Source organism: Eleginops maclovinus, chromosome 22 (genome assembly GCF_036324505.1).
Source record: "Eleginops maclovinus isolate JMC-PN-2008 ecotype Puerto Natales chromosome 22, JC_Emac_rtc_rv5, whole genome shotgun sequence".
Classification (NCBI taxonomy): Eukaryota; Metazoa; Chordata; class Actinopteri; order Perciformes; family Eleginopidae; genus Eleginops; species Eleginops maclovinus.
Window position 1 is genome coordinate 5343264 of NC_086370.1, and position 23535 is coordinate 5366798.

General features: G+C 39.7%; 1 protein-coding gene across 3 annotated transcripts in view; it reads left to right on the plus strand.

Moving 5' to 3' along the window:
• LOC134858657 (stromal membrane-associated protein 1-like) overlaps positions 1-23535 on the plus strand; it is a 106789-nt gene that overhangs the window by 65714 nt on the left and 17540 nt on the right. For all 3 annotated transcript variants that reach the window (XM_063874652.1, XM_063874653.1, XM_063874654.1), the window contains 2 exons: positions 4853-4907; positions 13671-13786. In XM_063874652.1, the coding sequence (XP_063730722.1) occupies positions 4853-4907; positions 13671-13786 (171 nt within the window). The remainder of the gene's footprint in view (positions 1-4852; positions 4908-13670; positions 13787-23535) is intronic.

Sequence of the window (23535 nt, forward strand, 5' to 3'; positions counted from 1 at the left end):
ACAGTCCTCCTTCAGCACTTTCTCTTTTGAAAAATGGACTGAGGGTGAGCCATGATGGAAGAAGTTGGTGTAGTTCTTCTTGATGGGCTCATAAATCTTGGGATCTTTTTCCTCTAATCCTTTCATGAACTCTTGGAAACGGGCGCTACCTCTCTCAAAGTGAGTATGAATAAACATGGCGACACTTGGGTTTGCAATATCCTTTGTGTCAAGTGAGAACAGATCATGGCTCTCCTCAGCAAAAGGATTTCCCAGATCTTCCAGGACACTGGTTAGCTTCTTGACTCTATCAAGGAATGATATTTGAGCATTTGCCGTCTGTTCGTGGTGACTGGTGTGCTTTGCACCCTCCCTGGCACTGGATGATGCTTCATATTGAAGAACCAAGCGGCTGACCTCAGGTCCAGCTATCATCCACCTCCTCAGTGCTGATGGATCTTCAGTGATACCTATGGCTCCCCCACTTGACTTGATGACAGCATTGGCCTGTTCATGGGCTTGGTCCATAGCAATTGCTGAGAAGTCTCTGGCTGATTTGTGCACAACAAATTTTCCACTCTGAAACTCCTGTGCTATCTCAGGGTGCCTATGTTTGAGAGTCACCATGTCTCTGAGGTGGATAGGAAGCCATCGTGCATAATTTACGTTGTTGTTGGCAAAAAAATATGGTATTAGCTCTGCCAGAGACTGACAATACAGGCTGAAGTTGGCCTCCCTGAATGACCGGATCAGCAGGAGAATTACAAGTTCCATTGACAAGACCAAATGCCAGAATTCAGTTATGGCGGAAGACAAAATGGCAGCCGTGGATGTCACAAAGCATTCAATTATGTTTTCTATGGTATCATTGTAATCCTTGACCATCAAAACATAGGGGTAGACATCATCCTATATGTGCTCTGATGTTTTTTTCACAAGATATCATGGAAAACGCATATTTTGATAATGGCGGAAACAAAATGGCCGCTGCAGCCGACATGAGGGTTTTTCGCGGTGGCTAACGTTCTTTATTGGAAGAGCAATACCCATAGAGTAATTGAGCCAATTTTGGCGCTTGTATCCACATTTGAACGATTCTTATGAAAAAATGCTGTTATCTGCCCCACTATAAATAGAAACACATGTTATAAATAGAATATACATAACAACAATAGAAACATATATAGTTCTTGAGTATTGTATATCATCTATCAGACAGATGTTGGATTGAGTATTCCTGCTGCTAGAGTAGTGCTGCTCTCCTACCTCAGAGACAGACTGGCCTGTCAGCTGCATTGTCTGCAGTCATCTGTTTTCTGTCTCCCTCAATCATTTAGCTTTTTTTATTACCTCATTCTATTCTCCTCTGTTACCTGTCTGTATTTTCCCCTAACTCCCCCTCCCGCTCTCCCTGCTCTCCAATTTGCAGTCATCATCTCACCTTCCACTCTGTGTTTTCCTTCTCCCTCTTTAAGTGTTGTTTGTGTTTTTTTGTTTCATCACCTCACTCTGCCTCTCCTCAGAGGATCAGACGTTTGTTTCATCTGCCTCTCATACGTGTTAGGGAGGACAGCTGGATTCTTCATTTGTGCAGAAATAGTTGGTGATGCCGTACTCCCCAGATTTTGAAATATATTATCTTTTGAAAATCCATGTAAAGATTTTAAGTTGTTTACCTGGTGTGAGGGTTGGGGTTCTGTTTAAGCGCGTATGGCTCCAAAGGGCTGTGCCCACGTAGCGCCATTCTCTGAGCAGCTTTTTTTCAATTCTATCCAATGAAGAAAAAGAAAAAGAACCCCCCACGTCTTTTTTCTTAGCCATTATAGTGTGGGCGCTTTGAGCTGAAAAGTTCAATATTTTCTATTCAACTTTTCTGAAAAGCGCCATTGACGTGTCCGTGGTGGTCCAATGACAACAAAGACCTAAGATGTTGTTTTTTTGGATCAAATCGGCTGCGTGGACAACAGATATTGCTGCCGGTGAGTGTGTGTGCCTTTTATTGTCGTCCTGCCCTGCTGAAGAGATGAAGAGTAGGTAGACTGGATTTATAAAGTGGTTTTGCACATTATTCAGCCTAAAGGGTTTAGTTTGTTTCACATTAAAAGCCTAACAGCATCTCAAACGAATACGTTTCCCTTTTCAGTGAAACTGAGAGAAAGTTTGCATTGTTTTTATCAATGTCCTTTCAAAATGTCTTCACTTAATTTGATCCAATTAAATATTTGTGTGAAATTGCCCTCATTGGCGTATCATTTCTTGCAAAAAAACACCCAAAATGTAAGGTTTGAATAGTGGCTGTACTCAACTAGGCACAATTGGGAGTTATCATTGATTACATTGTTGCTAATTATCTGCTGTGGACTTTGTATGGTAAGAGAAGATAAAAAGAGACAAGCATTTTGTCTTGGCTTCAGTAGAAGCCATTAAATACATCACTGACCAACTCAGAGCAGACTTCGTCCCCTCTCAGCCATCCGATGTGACAGCTGTTGGCTGATGGCTTTGTCTCGTGTGTATTTGACACAATCTAGAGTGACAGTGGACAATGACGGGTTTGTTTTTTTAGTGACTTTCATTCAAACTGGCATTACCTTCATTGGCAAAAACTCTATTCACCTCTTGGTTGTTGTGGTGGGGGGTTGTGGTTATCGATTGCTGGCCTCCATTCCAATTCCATTTCCTCTCCCTTTCAAACACAACTGACCCTGACACCAAATCACCGTCTGCTGCAAGCCACCTGTCAGCCGCATCACTTGGTGTCATCCCAGAAAACTAATGGAAAACACAACACGTCTGCAAGCGTTTCAAGAACAGTATTGGCATCATGTCTGTCCAAATCTTTCTTAACATACAGCAGGGAATTTCAGCTTGTTACGCTGAGTGACATTTTAGATTGTTTTAATTGTTTCTTCTCTGTATGACAGCAGCTGTGTGGGATGTAGCATTGCAAGACTTTGTAATTCTGTTACACAGTGCATGGTCTAAAATGTTGGTAATCAAGGAATGTATTTCTTGTTGCTCTCTCCCTGCAAAACTAACAGAAGTGTGGGCTTTACTGATGAGAGTTGCTTATTGTGGTTGGACCAATATAAGTTTGGCTGATAATGATAGATATACTGGGTTGGGGAAATGGGACCCAAGTGCAGTAAAAATAATCAAAAATCTTTCAACAAAAAGCGAGCTTTATTCCAAAAAAAGCTGATCACAAATAAAACAAAGAACTTAACGTTTACTAACCGGGGAGCATGACGAAGGACAAACATGGAGACAACATGACTCCAGGTACAGACCTCGGGGAAAGCGATGACGTATGAACAAGGAGTAAAAGGGAAGACAAGACTAAATACACAGAAGGGTGATCACAGGAAAAGACACAGCTGGAGTGGGGAGGAGAAACACGAGGGCAACAGGTGATCACAATGAGACAATCAGACACAGGAGGGAAAACACAGGAAGTGACACCAGACAAGAGACAAGAAGGAAGATACATTTCAAAAGAAAATGAACGAAACCAGCTAAACCATGACATATACATCTCCGGAGAAAAGAAACTCCCTCTGGAGGGAACACAGGGATTCTAACATTTGCGGACCATTGACATTCACTAAAATCTATACAACACACTACAGGAAAGGGAAAATCATAAAAGAGCTGCAATGTGTTCTAGTTACACACAATTTTAATTTGAATATGGTTTCACCTTTAACCTCAGAAGAAGGCTAAGGTCTAAGGTTAAGGATGAATATATATGCATAGAAAATCTCTATAAATATTAAAGATGTAGCTTTGTCAGAAAATGTTAGTATCTCATAAAATCATTCATTTAATGCAAAGTAGTTTTTGCTGCTGTACATAAGCGACCTTCCTGCTGCAAGCTTTGCTGCAGTCCCAACACACATCAATAGGCAACCAATGCATTCTTGATTAGGCGTGGACACGGTAATTGTTTTCATTGCCTCGGATTGGAACGACATTGAATTTAATGTGGTCCATCGATCTTTTGTTGCGGGGAAATTGGGTTTGTTACCAGTGTTGTATATCTCTCACGGCCCACATATTAACCTTTTGTACCCTCGTTTCTCTCACCACATTTTTCTCTCCAGATTTGTCTCTCTTTATCTTGCCCCATCCTCGCATCTTCATTCTCCCTTTATTTGACTTTATCTCTCCCTCTTTTCATCTGTATATCTTTCCTCCCTAATTTTTCTCCACTAATTTTCCTTCAATTTATTAACTCTTATTGCTTATCAAAACCATACTTGCCCTGGCGGTATATTACTAGCAAATAACTGAAAGGTGTAACCTACAAATACTTTATTTTTGAGGCTTTAAAGAAGGGAATTAATCAATATTGTTGCTGATTGTGTTGTCTGTCAGCTAATTGATTTACCTAAACAAAGCATCTTACATACTAATACTCTTTCTAGTCTCTGTCATTGCCCAAAGCTCCAGTTGCTTTGTACAGGGACATTTATATCAACTAAAATTCAATCATCTCAAATAATGCCCCATAGATTGTGTTCAAACAAGGTCCTTTTAAACAAGAAAAACGGGCTGCTGAATGAAAGTGTCATTGTACAGAATTCTGTTACCAAAGAAAGAACCAGTGATGGAGCAGACTGAAGTGTGAGTTTTTCTTTTGCTTGGTTTCTTTACGTCTGTTTCTCTTCCTGTGCACTGATTTGCTTTAGCCGAAAAGTGATTTCTCACACTGACGGGCTCCTCAGCTGCTTAACATATCAGTTGGTGGGGTTGGGGGACACCCTTAAACATAAGCGACATTGACCCGGAGCCTATGGTTAGATTTCTGTGTCAGGTTCTTGAGACATAAACAGCTCTTTTTAACTTTGTCTTTCTTTGTCTTTCCCTGCAGAACAGAGCCAGTCCAAAGGAGTGCACAGAGCCAGCTGTGGACCTGCTGGGCCTGGGTAAGACATTACCAACCTTCTACCAATGCAAAATATACAGAAATAACCCTCAGACAATATAACAACTTGTCAAACTGTATTCTCGCGACTGCCTCATATGCCAGATTTGTAAATGAAACCCGTTTTAACGGAAGATGTAATAACATTCCTAGTTTCATATTGCAATAATTGACATTATAAGGGAAAGGATTAATGTTGTCAGGCTTTATTTGAGTCCTGTACAGAGACCTTTTGATGGACTTCAATTACTTATATACAATCTGGCAGTTAATAAATTAATGATGGCTTTAGGCCGGCATGTCTAACACAACGGTGAGCAGAATGCTGTTGGATGCATACAATAGTCTTGTCTCACTATCTAATTATCATTTATAAGAATTCCAAATTGGAAAATATTTATATATATTTATTTATTTTCTTTGGGGAATTTGTTAAACAGTTAATTTATATCTGAAACACACTAGATGATGTTTCACAACCCGTCTAACTCTGTTAAGGAGGATAAAGGAAAAGTTGACTTTTGGAAAAATCCAACGTAATGATCAACTTCTGAATCAGGGTACATTTCAATAAAGTGTAAAGAAAGAAAGGTACGTTTTGGAGGATCGTTGTAAAACATGTCGTCAGCTGGTTTGGTCATCAATCTTCTAGGATTAAAGTAAATGGAGTGGCTTGATAAAATATGTCTGTCAGCACGTGCCATCTCAAAAGCGTACTGAGAAAGAACTAGCTATAATACTCGTGAGGTGGTTGGAAGGAAGGAAGAAATGATGTTCAATTGTTTTTGTGGGTTTAAATCCAAAAATCTAAAGCAAATTAGAGAAAAAGAAGTAAGAGGGTATTCTTATTTTGGTGTCTAAACTGAACTTGTGAAGTAGAAAGGACCGTGGTTTGTTCAAACTGTGCCTTTTTAAAATATGCACCATCTGGCCTGTGATCATTTGTAAAGACATTTATCATTGGCATCATATTCGTGTAGCTCTCTCATTTTTCCTCTGCATGGTCCAGCACGACTTCACTCATATCCACGAGTCCTTTTTTAGTGTTCTATTAAAAAAGTTCTGGATAGTCCCTTGTATATTTTTCAGTAGCACGTCAGTCAGGATTCTAAGTAAGCTGAGCTTATACTAAAAAGGGAGGTATTATACCGCAGGCCACTGACACATCAAAAAGAATCGCCACCAGCATGACACAAAGCGTCTTTGGCACACCATGGTGATCAGTTGAGATCCCGCCTCCTATAAAGAACTACATACATTGGAAAATGTCATTTAAAGAAAGTACCTGCTACTAAAAGCTAGTTGAGGCGAGTTGAGCCAAACCATGCAGTGGACTTAGGCATTACTGCAAGTTCTGATTACGTCTGAAAACTCCCCAGACGTTGCTACTCCCGACTTTAACCAGGCATTATTTAAAACACCCTAAGCAAAGTCTGTCACACAATAGAATAGAACACTGCAAAACACTCTCCAAATTAAGCTCTCACCCAAAAGGATTTTCTATTGTTAATCCTAACAATTGTATTAATTTCTATTTTTAATATAACTTAACACTAGAACTGATGTTCTTAATCAAATGCAAGTTGTTCATCGCCTAACTTCAGCTTTTTACTTCTGCCGATTGCATTTATGCTTCAAAAAACAGTGGTGTTAGTATGTGGAGATTATCCTAATGAACAAAACCTATACGTTTCGTAAACATGTGTTTGCTACAGAGTTTTTTTTCTGCAATTCTATGAATGAAGAATCCCATTGTATCCCGGGTCAGACTACAAAAATACGTCAACCCAGCACCACTCTATAATGCAGAAACTACAATTTATTATTTGGTTGTGGTGCAAATTGAAATGAGCAACTCATCTATTTCTAGATCAACGTTTGTGCAGTTATGTCATGTTATGTCATGTAATGAGAAACTGGGATTTTTGGGCCACTGGTGGTCAGGGCCTCCATGGCAGTTCCTTCTGTTCCTGTTATGAAACGTGTTGTTACCAAATCAAATATTTGTGTTGGTTTGTATTTATTGTGCATTTTGATTGAATCGTTCTTCAACTCTCAAAAGTATGGCATTCTTAATCAAATGCAAGTTAATGGCATTTATTCCTGTTTGTATAACACAACAGCAGAACTGCTTGGCATTTTAAACATGCCTTGGATATCAGTCAATAAATATCACAAGCTGATTTCAAATCTGACATTTTGAGTATGTGGTTTTGACTGGGACTGTTAACTGAAAAGGACATTGCGAGCTGGTCAACCTTTGTGGGTTGGGGTTAGGGTTACAGAGAAAACACAGCTAGTCATGATTGGCTCAGGTTTGTAACCATCAATGTGTAGATGCAATCACCTTATTTCCCAATACCGGTCTGTACTTTATCTATTGTTTTGGACTACGCTGAGTTTAAGCTGACAGTAGAAAAAGCCAATGGATGCAACATTGATAAAACATTCCCGACCACAGCATCGAAGACTGAGTGAGAAAGCCCTGCTATAAATAACAAATGCTACACACCTTCCAGCCGTGTCGAGTGGATGAGATTTCACACGTAATCAATAAGTCAAACACGTGGCAGCACTCGCACATCCCCCGTCTCTCCATCCATCCCGTCACGTCTCCGGTTACCTTACTCTGCTGCTATCAAAGATCTGCTTTAGTTTCTGTATCTTCAATTTCTTTTCACTTAAATTCAATTTATCAGGCTCTGCTCGAATGAAGGTGTGAAAAATAATGCGAGACAAGCCAGATAAGCATTGTCACACATTTTCTCTTTCCATCCATGCTTGGTTTTGCCAAACAATATTAGCTTATTTCAAATATTATTAGTAATGCTTCTTTTGTGAATACATTAGAAAAACCCTTCACACCTGTTTTTTTTAGATGTTGTTGGATAGCTTTGGAGTCCCGTTATGATAAATGCTCTCGAAATAGCTCTCTTCAGGAGCCACTAAGTGGATGGAGCACCCCTGGCTGTTTCTTTCTGTCCTCACTTTCACCTTGGTCTTTCCCTGCAGTAATGAGCTGAATGTGTGTTCAGACAGAATCATCAGGATTCTTCCTCATTGTTGTCTATTCTAGCAGCAACTGTCCTAGTGTTGAACCTGAACCTGTTTAACCTCTAGACAAATATGTCCCTCAATATTGTTAATTGGGAGAGACACGACCTATATGAATGGGACCCGGGACGGGGCATCTTTCTTTTTGTTCATTGTTTCCATTCCATCAATTTTAGCCCAAACCTTTTAAAAATGCATGATCAGACGTATCGTTTTTTTGCCTAGGCCTCTGGTTTCCAAAATCCAAACAGAGTATAGCAGAAGCTAAAGACAGCTGCGTCATTTGCAAATCTGGTTATCTAAAATAAAGAATTAGCATTTTAGCACTTGTCGTTCCTTCGTCTGAAGTCAACGGTTTTGTAACGTGTTTTGGTTAGATGCCTGGAATATGATCTGTGGTTAACACATGCTAAAGAGAAGATCCCTTTTTTGTTCTACAACATAAAATATGTTAGAAATCACCACTTCTGTGTCTTAAAAACTGCAGTTGCTTACAAGTGGCACGAGTCCCCCTCTAGCTTAGTGATGGTAATGTGAAGTCACATGACCATGATGGTCATCGACTAACTTCAGCTTTTTACTTCTGCCGATTGCATTTACGCCTCAAAAAACAGTGGTGTTAATATGTGGAGATTATCCTACTGAACAAAACATACGTTTTGTCAACATGTGTTTGCTACAGAGTTTATTTTCTGCAGTTCGATGAAATCCAAAGGAAGTATCCCGGGTCAGACTACAAAAATATGTCAACCCAGCACCACTCTATAATGCAGAACCTACAATTTATTATTTGGTTGTGGTGCAAATTCAAATGAGCAACTCATCTATTTTTTTAGATCAACGTTTGTGCAATTATGTCATGTTATGTAATGTAATGAGAAACTGGGATTTTTGTTCTGGGCCTCCATGTGTGTCTGTTGGTTTGTATTTGTTGTGCATTCTGATTGAATCATTCTTCAAATCTCAAGAGTAAGGCAGCAGCAACATCACTAGAGAAACTATTAAAATATATTCACCATTTCAATGATTGGGAGAGCACTCATTACAGCATATGTTCACTTATAGCTAATCAGGTCAAGATGTAGTACCCCTTGTGCAGTGGCCTTAATGTGACAGCCTCCCACTGCTGAATGGTTGAGTGTGTAGGCAAGGGGGGGTGATATGAAACACCCCTTATTCTGGACTGTAAGGGTTTCCATGGTGAAGTTGAGAGTGCTCTAGGAAACAGCTACATCCCCGTAATAAAGGACGGTGGGCCCATTGCCCGAAATGGCAGTGATGATGATGATGATGATGATGATGATGGGCTCTTTTCTCCTTGTGGCTCATTTCCATGACAATGGGGGAATGAGTTTTTGTTAAAGGGGGGCTGGGGGGTTGAGAATAGAAGGGTATTTAAAGCATATGGAACCCTTTTTTTCTCCTTGTCATTTGAATATGTGACATACACCTGTCATTCTTGTTAGCCTCTAATATTCATGATCATGCCAGGGTTTGATCTTCAAGCAGCAATTTACGGATGTCTTTTCAAAGTAAAAGCCAAGGTCATAAAGGACACAAAGGTCAAGTTAACTCATTTATTCAAACAGGCCAATTTCAGAAATTTGCCTTGGGGGTTTGATGGCTAGATAGCGGGATGAAGAAGGCCCTTTCGAAGTAATTCTTTGAAAACTGGTTCTAATGAGTGTAGAAATAAGATTAAATGTAATGGTTTTAAAAAGGATGTCGAATTGTCTTCCTAGCCTTCTCGCAGTAAATGTCTTTCCTTGTATTCTGCTGTCCCACTTACGGCGCTCAGTCTTGTTCACACTTTAGAAGGGCTAAATTATGGATGTTTCATCACGGTGGTTATATAAATGACCTCTGCTGCTCGCTGGCTCTTAGCCACACACACAAATCACTCTTTCTTCCCTTTCACACACAGTCTCTCCTCCCCCCTTCTGCCTCTCCGTCACACTCTCTTTTTCTCTCTGTGTGGTGACTGTACAGGATGTACTGGGGGTGTCCTCTCATGCGCCATGCCGAGGGGTCTCTCTCTGTCACTCCCAACCTCCATTCCTACACTGTCAGGACACAATGGATTCTCTTTTTGTTGTACCGTGTCAAATTGTTTGATGTGCAGGGTAGTATGATACACTTCATCACGTTGTTAGCAACATAAATTTCAACAAAACTACACAGTTAGTTTTAGGAATATGTTGGGGTTAAACTGATGTTTTTGACATTACAAATTCCTGTTTCCTGGTTGTGTTTGTTTGACTCACCCTCGGCCCTAACATCCTCATAAAGAAGTGCAGGAATGAGTCCTTTACTCGGAAATTAGATGGACGCTTTCCATAAAGTGTGGACCCCTTACTTGGATTATATTGGACCCAGACTGTCATCTTCCATATTGCAGGGGTTTCCTCCTTCAGCTTAGTGCTACTTTTTTTTTTATTGTACCCTTGTTACCTATTAATGTTTCTCTGTATTAGTTTATATTTTTAAATAACCATTGTTATTTAATGTTGTCGAGTAGAGATTGGTAGAGACTGGGGAACCCATAATGTGCAGTGTTTTTATTTCTCCTGCCTACGCACCTCACTTTTCATATCATGACTGAGCTTTTTTGTTCTGTGGTGTATTTGGAAAAAGTAATAAAGATATTGTAAAAAAAAAAGAAGATAATTAGCATTAACTTAGTTAGCATTTTAGCTCTTCCTGGCTTCCAACACGAGTCTGCCTTAGCTGTGTTGACGTCAAACAAATATCAATTTGCTGTTTATAGCACGTTAGCTTCTGGCGATTAAATGTATGCTTCAACAAAAATTGGTGGTTTTAATATGTGGAGACTTTACTGCTGAACAAAAAATGTAAGACTCATAATTGTCTTGTTTTCTGAAATATTCCAAAATCCAATGAAAAATAAATCCCAGTAGCATTTAACAAGGTAGTAACGGGATTCTGTACTCCATGATGCTATAGTTTAAACTGCTTACTAAGATCAGCTGTACTTTTATTTCACAGTATGTTTGATAAAAGACAACGCACAGCAATAAGGACACTCATCTTTGTCTTCTTGGAAAGTCACAATAAAGCTCTCACATTGATGATAAGTAGCTGATAGCAGATCGCTTTTTGTCCTCTCTCAGCTAAGCTAACCACATCCTCACTTCCCACTTCTGTACGTAACACACAGACACAAGCTGGATTTTGATTGGTCTTCTCATCTCATCTTTTAGAAGAAGGCAAAAAAAGTATTTTTCCAATATATTTAAACGTTTTATTGAATTTAAAAGTGATGTATAGTGAAGTATGTTAATACAAAAAGTAGTTTACTGCCCCGGAAAATGCTAAGATACCACTTCAGCTTTATCAGTTTCTACGGTTTTAGTATTTATAGGAAAGACTTTGAGTTAAATTATGATTATTTTTCTCAACAGACACTGGAACAGTGTTAATTTTGGCAGCTATTTTAGATTTAGTCTTTAGACGAAAATGGTTATTAGTTTTAATCACATTTTAGTCCTTGTTATCCTTCATAGTTTTAGTCCAGTTTTAGTCGATGAAAAATCATTACATTTTAGTCAAAATGTTTTCTGAATTTAGTAGATATCTCTAGACTCTCACATTGATGCGATGCTGCTGTGCTGTCCTTGCTGATCCGCTAAGGTGCATACTATCTATGTATACTACTATAATAATAATATCATTAAAATATAGTATATCGATAATATCAAGTTTAGATTTTGAAGATTCAATAACACAATACAACTAGCCTATTATATATGCCTACCTGGCCTTAGAGATGACAAAAACCATAGACAAATATCTTCCAAATAAATTGCTGTGTAATCTTAAAAAAACCACTAACTGCAGTGTGACCAGAGAGTTACTGCAATGCAAGCCCAGCCAACATTAGCCTGGAAGCCAGGCTCATTCCTTTGCTGCCGCAAACTGAAAACCTCTTTGCAAGAAAGGCTATGCCAACATGGCTAGCTAGCAAATGTGCCACTAGTTGCCGACTGCCCAGTAATATTGACTTAACCTTAGCGATATGATACTGTATGCTTAGTTAGCATTACGACTTATCATGTAACGTTACAGGTACAGTTAGCTAACACACCGTGGCATAAATAGCAGGATGGTGCGCCTTCAAGTGTCTCTTCCGGGTGGTCGTATTCTCCCCCAGAAACAGTGCAGTGTGTCTTCCTTTCATAAAGAAAGTGTGTCCATATATCTACTCTTTTTTTCCCACCAAAACCTTTGTGCACTGAAGCCATCATCTTGTTATTTTCTCACTGTTTGGACATCATCACTTGTAGCTGAGGGATGATAGTGACGTGTGCAGATTCCCAGAATGCCAACTAATTCAACCAATGACAGGGATGCATTTTGACAGACAAGACGGAGAATTTGGGGAAAATAAAATATCCTGCATTTTGAATGTCCGATAGTCCACCATTAACACTTTAGTCTCGTCAACGAAAACAAAATATAGATTTCATCATAGTTTTTATTATCAAAAATCTATTTTTAGCTCGTCATCGTCTCGTCTCAATCATGTAAAAAAGGTTGTTGACGAACATTTTTCGTCATCGTTTTCATTGACGAAATTAACACTGCACTGGAATGGCTGCCATACATGCAGAGATAAAGATTCAAGAAACATGTGGAGTGGTCTCTTAATTTTTTCCAGAGCTGTATTTGGCAAACAGGTAGTGGTAAAAATCTGTTATATCAACAGTTTCCTATAAGATAATATTCAATTGTAAAATAACAGAAGTCCATTTAGCCTTTTATTACATCACTGGTCATCAGTCATAAATAGGATCAGTCCGAGGTCTATTTATTGAGACATTTAACACAATTTCTTTCTCTTAGCAGGAATTTTGACATTGCAACAATTTCTTTTATTATTACCTTTTTCACAAGAGTAAACAATTGTGAGGCAGCACGGACAATAGACACACACAAAAAAAGATAGTGAAATAGTGATCGCTTCATTACATTTTGATGCACCAGGAATCTGTGCCAGTGGGTCACCATGCACAGATACTTTCCATCTAATTCCGAAATGGAAAGTAGACATTAGTAATTATTATTATTAATTACGCCCGTGCTTTGCTGTACATCTCAAGATGCCTGTTGTGAAAGAGGTGTTTTCACCTATTAAGCCTTCTTTAGAGTTGTACAATACCAGACTCTTGTTAATCCAACCTTAAAATTAATTATAGCACCCAAAAATAAACCAGCTCTCTGACACAGTATCAAATATATTGTAATTAAACTCACATTTTTTTCCAAGGGCAAATTAAAAGCTAAAATGAACAAATTTCACGGGTAAAGCTCAGTATTGACGGAGTTCAGAAATCTTAATTTTCTTGAGGATGCTCCAATTAACAAGCATAGTAATTGTTAATTAAGAAATGCTTAATTCCATAAGCATATGAAGGTCAGATTGTCAGTGACTGGGTTTCTGTGTTTATTTATGTGATTTTTAATTATGAACATATGCATATGGTTCAGTACAAGTCAGTTACATTGTTTTGAATATAGCGACGTTTTTTGGTGTTGGGTTATTGTCCGAAATGTGGTACCTCATCACAATGTCCATTTTGTAACGCTTGAGATGCTTTCAATTATAGTGCGTGATTCCTAAAAAGCCAGAATTACAGTATATGGAGAGCACCTTGGAAACCGACTATGAATCTGTTTCTATTTTCCTCAGATCCTCCAGAGGGCGGTGGGAATGGCTCGGGTGGTGCTTCACCAAACAACAAGGACCTGGACATCTTTGGACCAATGGTGTCCAACCCTCTCCCCTCCTCCAACAACACGCAGCAGGTAACAAACACCCACACACACAGTGGCAGGCTTTCATCATCCGCTTATCACCACAGGCAGACCACAGCACGGGGATTCAGCAGAAACTCCCATGATGCAAACACACACACACACACACACACACACACACACACACACACACACACACACACACACACACACACACTCACACACACTCTCTCATAGACCCTCATTTATAGAAATAATTTCACCAATGTCCCTCAAAACAGTAAAGGAGACGAGAAAAAAGGAATACTAATCAGCAACGAGTGGTGGATTTAAAAAATAAATAAATATAGGAATAATGTATTTCACTAAATGTGTCTAATACTTCTTTAACGTAACCATTCCAAGTAATGCAACCTATATGGGTAAACTGGTTTGGGAAATGTGGAGAAAGGTAACACTAACAAAATTAAAAAATCTCCATGCTTTAATGTCCGAAAAGCTCTATATTTTTCAGCACAGGCAGTATGAGGTGTGGAAGAGAAACTTCCTCTGGAGGGAAATTTGGGATTTTAGCCGACAACACAAATATAGGCCTGGAGTTTTTAGTAATTTTTAAGAAAGCATAGAAACTTGAATAAAATGATAATGGAAACGAGCCTAATAGAATCGTTTGTTCAATGAGTATTGGTAACCATATTGGACGTCTTTCATTTTCTGCTTTACCACCATGTGCTTTTTCTAACACAGAATTGTCAGATGTTATTTATAATATTTATTTCAGACAATACACACACACACACACACACACACACACACACACACACACACACACACACACACAAAGAACCCTCATACCCGTTCCCAGGTTTAAAACTTTATATCTCACTCGGCTACACACACTTCTGAGCCTCCTGGGACCCAACTAGGCAGTGGCTTGCTGGGGACCCAGGCATGACGAACAATTATTGGATGCTGTAACTGCAAGCTCCCCCTCTGCCCCTACCAGCCTCCCACTTACCCTCTAATCTCCCCTCCACGCTCACCTCCTCTGCGACTGCATCTACTGCAGCTCTGTGTTTGCCTCTAACCTCGGCTCATTTCCATAAATCCATTATTCCTTGTCCCCTTCTCTATCCTCTTTTTCTCTATACAGAGTTAACGCCCAGTGGTAACTACCGCAAATGACAGTTTTTGACTCGTGAATACTTTGTATGTCAACATCTAAGTCGTAATTACCACATCACATTTTCTTGTGCCAGTATATCTGACTTAATAATGGGAAATTGCGTGGAAAAGCAAACTAATATGAATGCCTCGCAATAATAGCCCGATTTTATACATATAGTGCTATATTGTGGACGCACGTTATTGTTAACCCTTATGCTACAATCACACCTTGTCTTGGGTTGTTCAAAAACAATATAGCAATATCAACTGTATGTTTCTGCTCTATACAGCTCCGGACAAAATAGACCACTCCAGATGTTTCTTAAATCTTTATCTCTACATGTAAGGCAGCCATTCCAGTGTTTGTTGAATTCCAACACAGAGAAAAAAGGTCAGTAATTTATAAGAAAAGAAAAAAATCATTACACTCAAAGACATACCTCTAAATAATATATACAGCCGCAGTAAAAAATAAGAGACCACTTCAGCATTATCATTTTCTCTTGTTTTATTATTTATAGGTATGTCTTTGAGTTAAATGATTTTTCTTTTCTTTTTTATTGTTTTCTATAAACTACTGACAATTTCTACTGTGCTGATATTCAACAAATGCTGGAATGGCTGCCATACATGTAGGGATAAAGATTTAAGAAAAAATTGGAGTGGTGTCTTAATTTTTCCGGAGCTGTATATTGATGTGTATATACAGTATCTCACAAAAGTGAGTACACCCCTCACATTTTTGTAAATATGTTATTATGTCTTTTCATGGGACAACTCTGAAGATATGACACGTTGATACAAGGTAAAGTAGTCGGTGTACAGCTGGTATAACAGTGTACATTTGCTGTGCCCTCAAAATAACTCAACACACAGCCATTACTGTCTAAACCGCTGGCAACAAAAGTGAGTACACCCCTAAGTGACAATGGCCAAATTGTGCTGAACTACCCATTTTCCCTCCCCGGTGTCATGTGACTAGTTAGTGTTACAAGGTCTCAGGTGTGAATGGGGAGCAGGTGTGTTAAATTTGGTGTTATCGCTCTCAGACTCTCTCATACTGGTCACTGGACGGTCGACATGGCACCTCATGGCAAAGAACTGTCTGAGGATCTGAAGAAAAGAATGGTTGCTCTAACATAAAGATGGCCTAGACTATAGGAAGATTGCCAACACCCTGAAACTGAGCTGCAGCACGGGGGCCAAGACCATGCAGCGGTTTAACAGGACAGGTTCCCCTCAGAACAGGCCTCCCCATGGACGACCAAAGAAGTTGAGTGCACGTGCTCAGCGTCATATCCAGAGGTTGTCTCTTGAAAATAGACGTATGACTGCTGCCAGCATTGCTGCAGAGGATAAAGGGGTGGGGGGTCAGTCTGTAAGTGCTCAGACCATACGCCGCACACTGTATCAAATTGGTCTGCATGGCTGTCGTCCCAGAAAGAAGCCTCTTCTAAAGATGATGCACAAGAAAGCCCACAAACAGTTTGCTGAAGACAAGCAGACTAAGGACATGGATTACTGGAACCATGTCCTGTGGTCGATGAGACCAACATACACTTATTTGGTTCAGATGGTGTCAAGCGTGTGTGGCGGCGACCAGGTGAGGAATACGAAGACAAGTGTGTCTTGCCTACAGTCAAGCATGGTGGTGGGAGTGTTATGGTTTGGGGCTGCATGAGTGCTGCCGGCTGTGGGGAGCTACAGTTCACTGAGGGAACCATGAATGCCAACATGTACTGTGACATCCTGAAGCAGAGCATGATCCCCTCCCCCCGCAGGGCAGTATTCCAACATCATAACGACCCCAAACACATCTCCAAGATGACCACGCTAAAGAAACTGAGGGTAAAAGTGATGGACTGGCCAAGCGTTTCTCCAGACCTAAACCCTATTGAGCATCTGTGGGGCATCCTCAAACTGAAGGTGGAGGAGCACAAGGTCTCTTAACATCCAGCAGCTCTGTGATGTCGTCATGGAGAAATGAAAGAGGATTCCAGTGGCAGCCTGTGAAGCTCTAGTGAACTCTGTGCCCAAGAGAGTTAATGCAGTTCTGGAAAATAATGATGGCCACACCAAATATTGACACTTTGGGCACAATCTGGGCATTTTCCCTTAGGGGTGTACTCACTTTTGTGTTGCCAGCGGTTTAGACAGTAATGGCTGTGTGGGAGTTATTTTGAGGGCACAGCTAATTTACACTGTTATACAAGCTGTACACTGACTACTGTATCAAGTGTCATATCTTCAGTGTTGTCCCATTAAAAGATATAATAACATATTTACAAAAATGTGAGGGGTGTACTCACTTTTGTGAGATACTGTATATAATATCAAGGATGGGCAGGTTACTTTAAAAATGTATTCTGTTACAATTGCTAATTACATGTAAAATGTGATCAGTAACCTATCAAAATATATAAAGTAATGTAACCTGATTAATTCTGTTGCATTGGGATAACCTCAATATCAAATGCATTGCCAATACATAAAATAAAAAACAAATGATGTATTATTCTTTTTTGTGTGTAATCGAATACAGTTACAAAAGATGTGTGTCCTCGTAACGTAATCCCATCGCAGGTAATCCATTACTCACCAAACCTGGAAAACTTTACCAAATCACTTCAATAACCCTATTTGGAAGTACTATTTGAATTATTGGACTGAGTTTGTAAGAGAGTGCATCAGCATAAAAAAATGAAAATAATGAGTGTTACATTATTCTTGTCATGTTATGTTTGAGGTGTATCATTCCTAAAGGTTTGTACGTGACATTGTGACATATTGTTACACCATTGCTTTTCGTGGCCTGCACCTCAGAACATCTATTTTTCTGTGCTCTTTAATTCCCTCGGTTTGTTTCCGCTCTACCTTGTCCTTCCATTTGTTTCCCATTTCTACTGTCACTCACCATTTTTTCTCCCTCAAGGATATATATTTTCCTTGAATCTGCACAAAGTGTCCTGTTTTCCTCCTCGTCGCCCTTCATATGTCCTCCTCCTCCTCCTCCTCCTCCTCCTCCTCCTCCTCCTCCTCATAAACTACTTCCAACCAATGTCCCTTAATCTCCCTCTCACCTTGAGCCTCATTAATCAAAGTTAGGTGTGTACAAATATTTGGCTCAATAAATACTGTGTAAGCATAGTCATTTATTCACTTGGATTTATGTTGAAAGGTGCAATAATTGAAATGCAGCCAGGATTCGTTCAGAATTTTTCACAGACCCATTATAAGCGCAAAGACGTTTAAAAACATTCCCTCTCTTGCAATTCATATTTGTAGGGCCATAGGTCAGTGATGTAAAAGCAAAGAAGAAATTGTGATTTGTTTTTGATCTCTTTCAACAAACAATGATGTTAGTGCTTAAAGTGATGCATCATTTAAGGGACGATACAATACAATATACTTTATTGTCCCCGTAAGGATATTTGTTCTGGAGTCCATCCTGCAGAACATAAAAATCTAATCCTATATTCTACATTAAATCATTAAAAGACATTGAAATATTAACACAAGACCTAAAGCATTTGCACACAGTTTGCAAATAAACAGTAAATAGACACACCTTTTTTTTAAATAATTTATATACAGTATGTTGATGTTCATTAACTCAAATGCAGCCATTTTCTGAATTTTTCAAACTTGTAAAATTAACTGTACTAGCATACCCAACAAGAACATGTAAAGAACAAAAAATTCAACTGAATCTCAAATAAAAATTACTACAATTCAGGTTGTATATGTGTAAGGTCACAGGTAAGTTATTTTAAATGCAAATGGTTGAAAATGGTGATGAACAAGTGACACAGAAACAGAACTGAGATTATAAAAACTCACCCTTTCAGTGATGTTAAAGCTTTAAGCTGTGCGTAGGGCAGGCTTGAATGTTACTGTATAAAGGTTTCTTTGCATGTAAATGGTCTTCAAAGGCTTAAATCCCAAAGTTCCCTCTAGAGGGAGTTTCTCTCTGACACACTCTTAATCCCATAATCTTTGTGGCCAACCTTTTTGACACGTTTTGTTCAGCAGGATAATCTCCACATATTTACAATACGGTCACATGGCGGTGAACCACGCTAAGCTAAAGGCGCACTCGCCAGGTCTCATTTAGTCACATTAGCAAACTTTTTTTATGATACATAGATATATACGCGTGTAGTATTTACTATAGTATTTAATGTCATTAAACACAACTTGAACATCTCTTAAACTTGTGTAAACCGCAGACCTTACTTAAGGCCTCCAACCACAACCGTGCTCAAATACCCCATGACTTTGAGTCGAGGGAAAAAGAAGTGGTAAAACGCTAAATCTTTTCCGGGTTTTAGGACTCATTTCTGCACCACTCTATTGGCTGGCGCTCAATACATGTGGTTTACCAATCACAACAGAGACGGCCAGCCACCTTATCAGAGCAGACTGGGCTCTGGTTTCAGACAGAGGGTGAAAAGAGGTGCTGCAGCACAGGCAGTATGAGAAAAATAAAGAGCTTTGAACATTAAAGCATGGAGACATGTCCATAATAAAGATGAACCTAAAAATGAGCATACGGTAGTATGTCCTCTTTAAACTGAGCAGGAGGATACTGCTTTACAGCTGTGATTAGCTTTCTGCCCAACAAAACGTTGCTGGTTTGTGCAGCCATTAACCCACATCAGGGAGCGCTAACCTATTTGCGAACACATCAATTACAAAAAATATGATTACAGCTTTGCAGGAGAAGTTATCCCCTGCAACCCCTCTCTCTCTCTCTCATGTTCACTGTCTCTCTCCTTATACAGAACTGTTCTGAAAATGCAACAAACACTCGACCTGAAGTGGAGGTCAGGGAGGGGGAAATAAGGAATTGAGAGATGAGATAATATCTGCTTAGTTTCTGGGCAACAGTTGGATGGAGAAAAGGAGGAATGTGTGGAGAGCAGTTTAAGAGAGGGGTATGGGAAGGTGGAAGTTAAGGACAGGGACACACAAGAAGTGGAGCATGAAGTCCCACCAGCCAAGAGAGAGTGAGTGCGATGGTGCAGACACACCTGAGGCACTGCCTTGAATCTCCAATCCCATTTCTATTTTTTACCCAGTTTGTGAAGAATCAATAATCTCCCACGGCCAGATTTACTGAGGCTTTGCGGCTTATGTGGCATTTATGTCTGCAAGGTTCATCGCTCTTTTCACAGCATTAGCATTTAAAGGAACAACTGGCAAATAATAGGAGACTTGATAGCAGCACGGACTATGTGTCACTGGATTTTTTTGTATGTTTTGTAATGCTCCTCCCCACCTCTGAAAAAGATCAGGTGGGATCAACATTAGCCACAAAAAAACAGTGCACTACTTTGGGTATTATTATAATAAGTATAGCAATGCATCTGCTTACTGAAACAGACACATATTGGACAGGGAGTTCTGCTTTGTGTTCATCCACTTTGACCTTTAATTAGTGGCCGACTGGCTTCAGGCTACAACAGCATTTTTCTATCTGTGATTATTTCATTTGAGGGTGCACTTGGCTTCATTGACCTCCTTTTAAACATCCATATCAACACCGTGAATTCATAAATTCAAAGAAGTATTGAGCGCTAGGATAATGCTATGTTCTTGCTACATGAGTGGGCTGAATAAAATTAATTATTGCATTATTCTATTTCAAATCAAAAACCCTTTGTCGGTATTTGACTTTCTAAGGCTCTTGCCAAGATTCTGCATGGATGGCTCCACCAAAGTGGATGGTGTAATTTATTCTACACTGAGATTTATTCACACACACTTAAGAGATGAATTAAAAACATGAGTTCCTCCCCATTTTTAATATTAGTAAGAAGTTGATATAATACCAAAATGGGCTATAGTGCTGTTGACTTTAGCCATTTGTTTGTCGTCCTCACGGCCATTTCTCTTCCCATTTGCTGATTCGATTAAGCTGAACAACCAATCAGTGTGGATTATCTTTCGGACACACTTGATTCAACGTGTGTAGGCTGTTGCAGCGCCAACTCATGGCCAATAGACGCTCAACAACGTGTACAACTTGACCGATGTCCTTTATTCAGCTTGGAGAATAAATACTACATTTGTAGTCATGCTACAGTGACTAACTATTCTTATATCATATTAACTGTAACTGTGATATGCTCAACTTCACAATTCAGTAGATGTGGTCTTTTGACAAATAGCACTCTTACACTAAATCGGTACGATCCTCTAGCTATAAATGTCCCTATTACTCTGGGTTTTTTCACAGTGTTTTTAAAGATGTTACAGCTGCATTAATGACGCAGACGGTAGGCAAATTGTTCACCTGAGTGCTGGGAAACAACCCCAGTGCCAAATTGCAGCTAAATGGAAGGCTCCTAAGTGGGCAGTGCAACATATGCTGGAGACATTTTTATCCAGAGCAAAACCAGAGGCACAAACTCAGCACACCATACACAGCCATCTGATCAAAGAGCACCCTACTCCAGCAGATAATCTAAAAATGACAGGAGGAAGATTAGAAGAGTTTTACCAGAACACACAATATTAAAGGTTATAAAGTCAACCACATAGACTTTTCAACCCTCATTCATTGGATTTGGGAAGTACTTTAGGGCAGCACTACCAGCTGTATACACAACAATTATTTGGATTTCTTCTGGCCATTGGTTCTTTTTGAAACAGACAATAACTACTGAATGTTTACCAATAGGTGATGCAACTGAAATTTTCTGTATGAACTATAGATTTTTTAAAGATATGTTTTTGAAAACCTGCCTGCTGCTGGATTCTGTTGTGTTAAAGAGGCCCTACTAGGCTTTAGGGGTTTTCTTCTTCCTGTAGTGTGTAATATAGGTTTTAGTGCATGTAAGTGGTCTGCAAATGCTAAAATCCCTGTCTTCCCTCCAGACAGAAATTTCTCTCCCACACACTTCCCCCTGCCTGAAACGCCTTAATTGGACCCCTTCTTTACTTCCGTAACAAAGTGATATCACTATGTAAGCTCCGCCTCTATTGGCTAATACTAAGGGGTGGGAAATCTCTAAGCAGTTGACCAGTCACAACAGAGCCCGCCAGCTAACCAATCAGAGCAGAGTGAAAAGACGTGCCGCAGGACAGGCAGTATGAGAAAAATAAAGAGCTTGTTGAACAATAAAGCATGGAGATGTCAAAGTAGAAACAAAAAATACAAATATTAACCTGAAAATATGCAGAATAGGACCCTTTAACATCAATATTAATATTAATGTTAGGTTAAAGCTTTTGGCTTGTGTGTTGTGTTTGAGGACTAGGCAGGGTGACAGAGAATGGGAAACTATTTGGAAATAGAGGGTATGAAGAAAGAACTGGAGGGGTAAAGGGAGAAGGAAATGCTGTTGATTGCTGAAGAGGGGATGAAGGCTGAGAGCTTTAGAGAAAGATAAATGCAGTTTGTTTAGAGCAGAACAAAAGCCCAGGGAGCTAGAAAGGGGTGAGGTAATGAACTGAGCACCAATTGATTTCTTCCTTCTTGTCCCTTATTCCTTTCACTCATCTCTTTCTTTTCTTTTTGTCTATCCTGTTCCATACTCTCTTCCTTTGATTTAGATTTCCAAGGTGAGCTTTGCTGTTGTTGAAAAGAGCCAAATCCCTTTGCACAAAACAGTGCCTAGTGTGGTTTTAAAGCCACAGATGGTCTATCAGAGGGGAGTTTATACGCATATCAAGCTGTGATGGAAAACCATAGGGGGAGTGCGTGCGTGTGCGTGTGTGTGTGTTTGTGTGTGTGTGTGTGTGTGTTGAGGTCTATGAATAGCGACAGTGAGGAAGAGGCTGTCAGAGTGGGAATTCAGAACTCTGGCTGCACCCATCAACACCAACATTGGCTGAGAAGAATGGAGCCTTGTTGAAGAGGCTTTCTACTCCACAATGTGCTGCTAGGAGCCCCGCAGCACATCACACACTATGCGCATTGTTGTGTGTGTGTGTGTGTGTGTGTGTGTGTGTGTGTGTGTGTGTGTGTGTGTGTGTGTGTGTGTGTGTGTGTGTGTGTGTGTGTGTGTGTGTGTGTGTGTGTGTGTGTGTGTGTGTGTGTGTGTGTGTGTGTGTGTGTGTGTGTGTGTGTGTGTGTGTGTGTGTGTTGTGTGACTGTGAAGGACAAAGACGAAGAAAGATGCACATGTGACACACTCTGCTTAAATGCATCTTCTTTTACAACGGAGGTTTGAAAAAAGCCTCACTGCATTTCACATTGTGTGCCCCTAGCTTGGCTTTGGCAACACATCTCAGTGTTGAACTGTTCTTTCAAAACAAATGGAGCTTATAGTCCTTCAGTGTTTGGCAGTCACAGTCAGCGGAAGGCCGATGGAAAACTTGTGCCAAAAGAGGCCTTAACTTCCAAAGATATTGTCCATCTCATTTGTTTAAGCATTAACTAGAACACTTACTTGGAAATTGATATTGACTTTTTAAAGAGGCCCTATCGAGCTTTTTAGCAAGGACGTATCAGCAAAGACTAAAATATAATAAAATAACTGCCTGAAACGCCTCTATTGGCTTCCATTGTTTACTTTTGTAACATGGTGACATCACTATAAAACACCCGCGCTTCTCTTGGCTAGCCCCTCCAACACATTGTACGTGAAAGGCTAGGGGGCGGGACAACTCAAGTTGGTTGACCA